At 40.2% G+C, this 10758-nt stretch overlaps 1 protein-coding gene and 1 non-coding gene across 2 annotated transcripts; one reads left to right on the top strand and one right to left on the bottom strand.

The window, feature by feature from the left end:
* The first annotated feature begins 4558 nt into the window (after window positions 1-4558).
* LOC133795155 (uncharacterized) lies at window positions 4559-6376 on the top strand. The gene has a single exon (XM_062232605.1). The coding sequence runs from the start codon at window positions 4559-4561 to the stop codon at window positions 6374-6376; it is 1818 nt and encodes a 605-aa protein (XP_062088589.1).
* On the bottom strand, window positions 4991-5097 carry LOC133798949 (small nucleolar RNA R71). The gene has a single exon (XR_009876165.1). It is a non-coding gene; the product is annotated as a small nucleolar RNA R71 (small nucleolar RNA).
* Window positions 6377-10758: the final 4382 nt, after the last annotated feature.

The raw sequence follows: 10758 nt of genomic DNA, 5'->3' as shown, positions 1-10758 counted from the left end.
TGGTGGCCGAGAGGTTCATGCGCGCCGCGGCCCGTGTAGGGGTTAGTGTGGTGCTAGCCTCTGTTTCGAGGCTAGCCGCGGCTCTTGTGGGTGGGGCCGCGGCTGTTAGTGCCAGTTTGATTTTTTAAGGGCATTTTAGGCTTGGGAACTCAAGGGGTAAGGCTCGAGATGAATTTTATCACCCGGATTGATGGAAATCAAGGTTCCGGAGGTTAGGGTTATGGCTCGAAGTTATTTAGTGGATTAGAATTTGATGGATGGACATTGTTTATGTGTTGTGACTAGGGTTTCAGCGAGGCTCACATTAGAGGACTGTGCTTGGGGCATCGATGCGCAAAAACTCAGAACTCAGGTAAGAAAACCCTTGTTCCCATAGAGCTTGTGTGCAGGGCTGAGCCCAATGTATTTGAATATAATTGATATGCAGGGCCGAGCCCAATATGTTAGAACTGCGGGGCGTATCCCTTTAACTGACTATGCTAGAATTCTGTACTTGCTTGCTATGCTATGAATATTATGATGTGAATAATCGGCTAGAGCCGGGAACGGTGTGGACCGAGAACGGCGAGAGGCCGGGAACGGCGGTTGGCACGTTGGGTGCAAGGCCAAGAACGGCATAGGGTCGAGAGCAGCGTTGAGCACGTAGAGTGCGAGTTGCCAGGGTGGGTCCCTAAAAGGATACCTAGGATATCCTCACGACGTGGTCAGTGAACCCAGGGCTTGGTAAACGCTTGGGACGACTAGGCCGTATGTGTTTAGCCCATTGGCGGCCTGTTTATATGCATGTTATGTGTTGCATATGTTATCTGTTGTGGGTTTTCTTGCTGGGCTTCGGATCACAGATACTCTGTGGTGCAGGTAAGGGTAAGGAAAAGGTCAACCAACCATGAGTACAGCAGGCGTGAGGCGGCGTGCACATGTTTGGCCAGCCTGGCTGCCACAGCTAGAGGATTTTGGGAGATGCTTGTAAACAAACCTAGATTTTCATCGTCTAGTCGACTTGGTTCAGTTTATATGCTGTAAATATTTTTAAACTGTATTTTGGGATCCCAAGTGTAAAGCTTTTATGATTTTCTATGGAAATTATAATTTTCTAAAGGTTTTTTTTCTATTGTTTATAGCTTAATCACACTGTTTGATCTAAAACCTCGATTAGCGAGTTAAAAGCATGTTTTTAAACTCACCTGGTAACGACTCTAAGGAAGTAGGGCGTTACAGGTGTTTCTTTACAATTTAGAAGCCAACCCTTTGCAATGCCCAGGGTCTCCATATTTATAGGGAGAGGACACCTGGGTGTTGGCAAAGGGGGTCACCCGTGACCTTCTTACCCATCATGTCACTTTTGTGACACTGATGATTAATTCGTAAAACCTGACAGTGAAGTGTGGTCTAATCAATAGGTAAGGGGCATAATGTGCCGCATGGCCCAAACCAGTCGTGGGGTGCCTGAACACGCACGTTTATGCTGCGTGTCCGAGAATTCAGGAATGGTGTAGACACGTGATGTCTGATATGCGCACGTTTACATTGCATGGTTGACTTTATAAAGGGTCGGAGGTGTCAGCTCCAGGTCGTACCTCGAGCTTGATGTAATCCTAGCTCGTGGTGCTCACACTGCTGACGTGATGCCTTCGAGTATTCTTACTAAACCTTTGACTACCTCGAGCTAAAGAGGTAGAGACTTATAACAGCAGCCCCGGGTAAGTGGCTTCCACGTGGCTGATAGGATTATGCCATTTTCCAGCTCGCTAATAACCCGTGGATATTTAGGGCATACACACTCCCATTCATTTATATGGCATCCTAGCCAGTCAAGTGCACAATGCACTCTCATTCATTTATATGGCATCCGAGCCAGTCAGATGCTTGGTGCATTCCCTTGGTGGCCCATTCATAGTGGCCTGCACTCCACGTGCATAAAGCCAATCTCAGCTCATAAATCGAGTCCTATTATTCCTCGACTCATGAGTCGAGCTTCCCATAGCTCCGACTGGTAAGTCGAAGCTTAAAGACACTCGACTTATAAGCCGAGCTTCAGAGATCCTCAACTTATTAGTTGAGCCCCTCAAATTAGATATGCCTTGACTAATAAATTGTTCTTTAACCTAATACCACAACAGATCCCCAATCTATAACCCAAGCCCTCTAGTCACAACAGACAATCATGTAATCCATTTATCATATATACAAACAGTTACAATGTATTATAATACATTTAAACAGACATACATATGAATAATCATAATCATGCGCATTCAAAGGCCTAACGCCCAAATCAAGATTATATTCAGCAATCGGGCCGAGCCCTAGTCACATATATCATATTCCGTGTGCAGTTAATTCGAGCCTTGTGATCTCTTGACTTATAAGCCAAGCCTTGTAAACCCTCGACTAGGAGGCCGAGCTCTTGGTTAGGGGAAATTGGCATACTTTCGACTTATAAGCCGATCTTCCCAGCCGGGAATAGACATACATATAATACATTCATCATACACAAATATATTACATTACGAAGTACTTACATAGGTATACACATGCACAATTATAATCATGCTCATAAGCTGGGCCCGAACCCTACTCATGTTTACATTAGACAACGGGGCCGAGCCCTAATCATAATATACTCAACAATGGGGTCAAGCTGTAACGCCCCAAACACCAGGGACCGTTACGGTGTGCCTTGTAAACAGTGCTAAACTCGCTAATTAAGTCATTTGGCCAAAATCGTGAACTACGTATGATTAGCAGTTTAGGGATTAAAAACTTTGGTTAGGATGTAACGTTTCACAAGAACGTTTAATATATACATTGGGATCTCAAAAATATAAATTTCAGAGTTTATTACAGAAAATATTTACAACAGGCCGTTCTAAGCGGCAAAATAGGGTTCAACCCTAGTTCCACTTTAAACCTCAGCCGTGGCGGTCGAGCAGCTGCATATGTACACATCATAACCTAAGCTCTTCAACTCAAGGATGGTCCAGCTTCCTCTTGCCTTTACCTGCACCACACAGCACCCGTGAGCCGAAGCCCAGCAAGAAAACATAACACTATTGTTAGGCTAAGTTTAGCCTACTTTTTAAGTGTCTTGATCATTGTCTTTTTAATGGTTTATGTGTTTTTGGAGCAGATTTATGCTTGTTTTGCTTGATTTCAGGTTTAAGCATATGTTTTGGGCATTTGGAGTGGATTGTGGAGAAAGTATGCTAAACTGAAGGGTTATTCAAGTTTTGCTGAAATTGCATTAGGGCCGCGGCGCATGAATTAGTGCCGCGGCGCTAATGCGTATTAGAGCCGCGGCGAGCCCTTTTCCAGAAACTCAAGATTTCGAAATTTCAGAGTAGGGCCGCGGCGCATGAATTGGCGCCGCGGCGCTAACGTCCGTACGCCTCAGAATTTTAAGGGCAATTTCGTCATTTTGGGAAAGATATAGAATGAGGTCTTCATTTTGAAAAGGGGGATCGCGATTTTTGACAGGAAAACAGACAAAAAAGAGAAAAAGACAAGAGAAGACGGGTTTTGGATCAAGCGTGGGCGATCTCCGACAACTCCCCATCTAGTTTCATCCTCTTTTTCTTTGATTTTTCCTATGTTATTGTTTAGTTTGATTATGGATTTGAATTTTGAGATGATGAACTAAACTCTTATTAGGGATTTGATGGATATTGACTGAAATCATCCCATGGTTAATGCTATTTGATTATTTCTTCTTGCTTGTTTATGAAATTTGTTCATCTTTGTGCTTAATGTATGTTTGAGATTGATCACCTTGAGCATGATTCATGATCCTAATGTGAAATCTGAAAAGTGAATATTAGGAATGCTCTAAATGAATGAACATAGGTTTTGATGCGAAACGAAAGTATTCGCATAGCTTATGTGACTATAGATTATTACTTAAAGCGAATTGATTGTTGTGCTATCTCAGAAATGCAATAGTTGACAATGCAATTTAGAACCTAAATGATCTAAAAAGAGTTTAGGTAATTTTATAATTTGTCATTTTATTGAAAGAAGAAGAATAGTCACTTAGCGTTAACAATTGGGTTATCGAAGCAATTGAAATCATATCCCTATCTTCACATCCATTGTTAAACCCTTAATTTCTTATTTGTTGATTTTGCTTGTTTTGTCTTCTGCATTATTATTTAAACACCAAATTTTGTTGTTGCCAAATAGAAATATAGATCCAATTTTGTTAGTACTTAGCTACAATTCCCTTGGGTTCGACCTCACCTGTGTGAGTACTACTTGTATGATGCGTGCACTTGCGTGTATTAAAATATAAGCAACAAGTTTTTGGTGCCGTTGCGGGGGAATTGTTTAGTTAATATTACGTTAATTGGATTAAATTCTAATTTGGTTTTCTTTTCACTTTTTGCTAACTTGTTTGTGTCAGATTCTTCTTATCTCATCTCAGGTACCATTGGTTTATGCGACGTCAAGGACCAGCTGCAAGAGTGCCTGTTGATCCTGAGATAGAGAAGACTTGCCGGCAGAACAGAAAAAAAAAAAAAGGTTGGAAAGATTTGTTCACAGGATTGAGCAAGAGGAAGTTATGGCCAACTACGGTAATAATGGGGGTGCCATAGAAGACCCAGCTAATGGTCAAAATCCACCCGACCGTAGCCTGAGGGACTATGTGTTGCCAACAATGACAGGGGTCCAGTCTTGTATAAGACCACCCACCATAGATGCAAACAATTTTGAAATAAAGCCAGCCATACTTCAGATGGTTCAATCCACAGTCCAGTTTGGGGGACTACCCACTGAAGACCCAAACATGCATCTATCTAACTTCATGGAGCTCTGTCAGACATTTAAGATGAATGGAGTTAGTGATGATGCTATCAGACTCAGATTATTCCCATTTTCTCTGAGGGAGCGAGCCAAGAGTTGGTTGGTATCTTTGCCACCTAACTCAATCAATACATGGAATGATCTTGCACTAAAGTTCCTCTCCAAGTTCTTCCCTCCAGCCAAGGCAGCTAAGCTAAGGGGGGAGATCAACAACTTCTACCAGCTGGATAATGAATCTCTATATGAGGCGTGGGAGAGATTTAAAGACTTGATAAGGAGGTGCCCGCATCATGGGATAGAGAGATGGATGTTAGTCCATAACTTTTATAATGGGTTGTGTGGTACCACTCGCACACTCATTGATGCAGCAGCTGGTGGGGAATTTATGAGGAAGAGCGCCAATGAGGCGTATGATTTGTTAGAAGAAATGGCCATTAACAATCAACAGTGGCCTAGTGAAAGAGGTAACTCGAAGAAAGTGGCTGGTTTGCATGAGATTGATGCAATATCTAAGTTAACTGCTCAAGTTGAGGCTTTGACTAAACAGCTGCAAGGCAGTACAATGGCAACCCCCATGATGCAAGCTCAAACTATGTGTGAATTATGTGGGGGTCCTCATGCTTATGAAAAATGTCAGTACGCGGATGTCAATAATATGCCATTGGAACAAGCTCAAGCCATTGGGAATTTTCCTCGTCAAAACAATAACAATCCTTATTCAAATTTCTATAACCAGGGTTGGAGGAATCACCCCAATTTTTCTTGGAAGAATGACCAACAAGGCCAGTCTTCAGTTCAGCCGTCACAACAACCATTTCAGCAGCCACCTCCTGGGTTTTACCAACCGCCCATGCGACAACAACAGAATCCTATGAGACAGCCTGATACTCAGTCTGATGTTCTTAATCAATTCATGATTGAAACACGGTCTTCTATTAGAAATTTGGAGAACCAGATTGGGCAATTGGCTACTCTTATGGAAAACCGTGCTCAAGGTAACCTTCCTAGCACCACTGAAGTCAATCCAAAAGAAGAGTGCCAGGCTATTACATTGAGAAGTGGGAAGAAATATGAAGAGCCTAGTGTGGAGAAGTCAGATGAAGACAAGGTTCAGGATCAACAAGCACAGGGCACAGTGGAAAAGAAGCAAGGTGAAAACAAGGTTACTGAATACCTCCCAACCAAAGAAGCTACACCACAAGTGAGCATAGATCACCACATCAAGATTCCCTACCCACAAAGGCTCCGCAAGAACAACCTTGATAAGCAATTCTCAAAGTTCCTTGAAATATTCAAGAAACTACATATCAATATCCCATTTGCGGAGGCCTTGGAGCAAATGCCAAGGTATGTTAAGTTCATGAAGGATATTTTGGCCAAGAAAAGGAAGTTGGAGGAATATGAGACAGTGGCACTTACTGAGGAGTGCAGTGCAATCTTGCAGATGAAACTACCTCCCAAGCTTAAAGATCCGGGTAGTTTCAATATTCCATGTTCTATAGGGGGCTCAGTCGAAACAAAAGCTTTATGTGATTTAGGGGCAAGTGTGAATCTAATGCCTCTATCTATTTTTTGAAGGCTAAAATTGGGAGAAGCTCGCCCTACAACGGTTTCCTTACAGATGGCTGATCGCTCCATTAAACATCCTCGTGGAGTGATAGAGGATGTCTTGGTGAAGGTGGGTAAATTTATTTTCCCTGCTGATTTCATAATTCTTGACATGGAGGAAGATGCAAACATTCCCATTATTTTGGGAAGACCATTCTTAGCCACAGGACGAGCTTTAATCGATGTACAAAAAGGGGAGTTAAGGTTGCGAGTCCAAAATGAGGAAATAAGTTTTAATGTCTTTGCAGCAACTGAAATTCCTACATGTTGCAGAGTTGATGTGGAGAATGATTGTCAAGAATCAATTGGTAAAAAGAAGAAGAAGACCAAAGAACGATTTCGAACAGTTCGACGTCGTATGAAAAGATTATTGTGTGGCAAGTTTGAAGGTTTCGATGACATTGGGGATAATTTCAATATTCTCAACAGTAGAAGGGAGTTTTCCTCGTATGACACGATGGCTCTCAAGGATGCAAGGGGTGGACTTGACCCAAGTTGAAGGGTAGAGAAGTGAGCGTCCAGCTAAAGACGTTAAATAAAGCGTTGTTGGGAGGCACCCAAATCTTTTAATTTAATTTTAGTTTTGAAGTATGAACAATTTGGTTTTTACTTTTATTTTATTTTATTTTTTTAGTTTTTGTTTTCAGTTTTGATTTTTAATTAGACTTTGTTTAGTTTTTTTTTTTTTTTTTTTTTGGGATTGTAATGTTGAATCGTGAAACACATAAAAAAAAAAAAAAAAAAGCATTAGAGTCACAGCACTGAAGGCTGGAGCCACGACGGTACATTGGGAATTCCTTTTAAGGCTCATTCGGGTAAGTTCTCTTCTATTGGGTTGTCATGTTCACATTGGGGACAATGTGAAATAAAAGTTTGAGGGAGGGGCTTACTTTTCTGTTTTAGTTTAGTTTAGTTAAAAGTTTGTTGTTTAATTTTGTTGTTTTAGTTGTTGTGTGTGTCAAAAGTTAAGCCAATGATATGAATAATTGCTGTTGTTGTCACTTGTCAAACGGAAATTGTGTCTAACCGTGTGCTTGATTTGATCACTCTTTGGATTAATTTTGATGCCTTTTGGAAATTTTAGTGTATGTTGCAAATGTGAATAAGTGGATTATGCTATACATGTGTTACTTGGGTTAGAGGTATGAATTGATGAAAAAGATAGAACTTGCATTGCTTGCCTTTTGAGACGAAATCCTTGATGACATGTGTTTTGGAATATGATTTAGGCAATCTTTTGGAACGTTTGGGCCTTTCAAGCTTACCTTTATCATTATTATCCCTAGTTCGTCTATTTGTACCTTAACTTGTTTGATTGATTGTATAACCACTTCATTAAGCCAAAAATGTATCAATTATTATTTTTCCCTATCCTGTGAATTATGCCATAAGCTTAGAAATAAGTTTGGGGGAACGAATTGTAATTGGGTAAAAAAAAAAAAGAAAAAAAAAAGGTATTGGTGTAAGTGGATGAACAATGTAATCTTCTGATTGAGACAAGTGTGAAATGTAAAAGTGCTTGCAACATCACTAAATTTTGATTCCTTATTCTTGTTAAAAAAAATACAAAAATAAAAAATAAAAAATTGAGTGATGAATAATTAAATAAAGTGATGTTGGAGCATTGAGTATGAGTCCTCAATCGATAAGAAGTGGGTGAATTAGGGGATGGTAATTGAATGCAAGGTGGGTTGTTTGATTGGTTTTTGATGTGCTTATAGTATAATGAAGCCTAAATGTCTTTTCATCCACCTTTACCTAAGCCAAAACGTTATGAACCTTTGAAGTCCTTTTGATTCCATAACATGTGTTGTTGACATTAGTGGAGAAAGGTAAGTGTGCAAGCATATTGAATTTTGACTAGTGGATCGTTGGAATGAGTGAGGCATGTATGGTGTTATCTAGTTATTCATTTGTATTTGCAAGGTATAATCTAATTTCCAATAGAGGAATTCAGATTAATTGTTAGAGTTTTTGAATTGAAATTCTGGTTGATCAACAGTTGAAGTTTTGTGAGTGATGACGGCGTGGTTTAAATAAGACTGGAGGCTTAACTTGTCATGTTTATTTGTTTTAGTTTAATGTGTCGTTCCCTTACTCGAGGACGAGTAAGAATAAAGTTTGGGGGAGTTTGTTAGGCTAAGTTTAGCCTACTTTTTAAGTGTCTTGATCATTGTCTTTTTAATGATTTATGTGTTTTTGGAGCAGATTTATGCTTGTTTTGCTTGATTTCAGGTTTAAGCATATGTTTTGGGCATTTGGAGTGGATTGTGGAGAAAGTATGCTAAACTGAAGGGTTATTCAAGTTTTGCTGAAATTGCATTAGGGCCGCGGCGCATGAATTAGTGCCGCGGCGCTAATGCGTATTAGAGCCGCGGCGAGCCCTTTTCCAGAAACTCAAGATTTCGAAATTTCAGAGTAGGGCCGCGGCGCATGAATTGGCGCCGCGGCGCTGACGTCCGTACGCCTCAGAATTTTAAGGGCAATTTCGTCATTTTGGGAAAGATATAGAATGAGGTCTTCATTTTGAAAAGGGGGATCACGATTTTTGACAGGAAAACAGACAAAAAAGAGAAAAAGACAAGAGAAGACGGGTTTTGGAGCAAGCGTGGGCGATCTCCGACAACTCCCCATCTAGTTTCATCCTCTTTTTCTTTGATTTTTCCTATGTTATTGTTTAGTTTGATTATGGATTTGAATTTTGAGATGATGAACTAAACTCTTATTAGGGATTTGATGGATATTGACTGAAATCATCCCATGGTTAATGCTATTTGATTATTTCTTCTTGCTTGTTTATGAAATTTGTTCATCTTTGTGCTTAATGTATGTTTGAGATTGATCACCTTGAGCATGATTCATGATCCTAATGTGAAATCTGAAAAGTGAATATTAGGAATGCTCTAAATGAATGAACATAGGTTTTGATGCGAAACGAAAGTATTCGCATAGCTTATGTGACTATAGATTATTACTTAAAGCGAATTGATTATTGTGCTATCTCAGAAATGCAATAGTTGACAATGCAATTTAGAACCTAAATGATCTAAAAAGAGTTTAGGTAATTTTATAATTTGTCATTTTATTGAAAGAAGAAGAATAGTCACTTAGCGTTAACAATTGGGTTATCGAAGCAATTGAAATCATATCCCTATCTTCACATCCATTGTTAAACCCTTAATTTCTTATTTGTTGATTTTGCTTGTTTTGTCTTCTGCATTATTATTTAAACACCAAATTTTGTTGTTGCCAAATAGAAATATAGATCCAATTTTGTTAGTACTTAGCTACAATTCCCTTGGGCTCGACCTCACCTGTGTGAGTACTACTTGTATGATGCGTGCACTTGCGTGTATTAAAATATAAGCAACAACTATACATAAGCATTATCAAATGATTATCATTATAATCACACGGAGCATAAAGCTTCCAAACCAATGAGTGAACATCATATAACTCAAGAGGGAGAGTGGCTGCTAGGTAAGCCACTAGCCTCCAAGTGCTTATTTCATTCATCGACCCTCGAGGTCGGTCTGGCATTAATGCTCCTTGAGCCATTCATTGTTGATGGTCGATTAGATCTAATCTCCGTTGGCTTGCGTGAACCACGCTAAGACCGTTCTGACTAATGAGTCAGCGCTATGTGACCAGTGTCCAGTATCACCGCCGAACCTTACTCATAAGTCACAACTTCACAGCTGATACCAACACCTTTGCCAATTCTGACTGATGAGTCAGTGCAACGTGACCAGTGCTCAGTACCACTGCCGAACCTGACTCATAAGTCACAGCTTCACAGCTGATACTAACACCTTTGCCAATTCTGACTGGTGAGTCAGTGCAACGTGACCAGTGGCCAGTACCACTGCCGAACCTGACTAATGAGTCAAAGCTTCACAGTTGATACTAGCCCCTTTGCCAAATCTGACTAATTAGTCAGTACCATGCACAAGTAAGCAATGCTATCAATACGTATCATATGTCAGTTATCCAAGAATAGGGCATTCAACATGCTTACTAAACAGTTGCCAGCATAGTCATGATCATGCACAAACTCAGAGACTCAAGCTCTGGCCAATCTCATATTCATCACTCATGGCATGCCCTAATCATATGTTTCTCGTGCATCACATGCATCACACTTAATCATCCAGCATGCCTCAATAATAATCATACGCAAATGGGCAAGACTGCCAGGCATTCATTATGCTATCAATGTTTACATTTAAACATCCAACATGCATCAAGAATAGCCACGCATGTTATACTCAATAGCCAACCAACATGCATCATAGTAGCCATGAATTTCATGCTCAATAATCAACCAACATGCATCCATAATAGCCATGC

Source organism: Humulus lupulus, chromosome 8, assembly GCF_963169125.1.
Source record: "Humulus lupulus chromosome 8, drHumLupu1.1, whole genome shotgun sequence".
Taxonomy (NCBI): Eukaryota; Viridiplantae; Streptophyta; class Magnoliopsida; order Rosales; family Cannabaceae; genus Humulus; species Humulus lupulus.
Note: the sequence above shows the minus strand (reverse complement) of the source record. Positions and strands in the feature narration are given on the sequence as shown.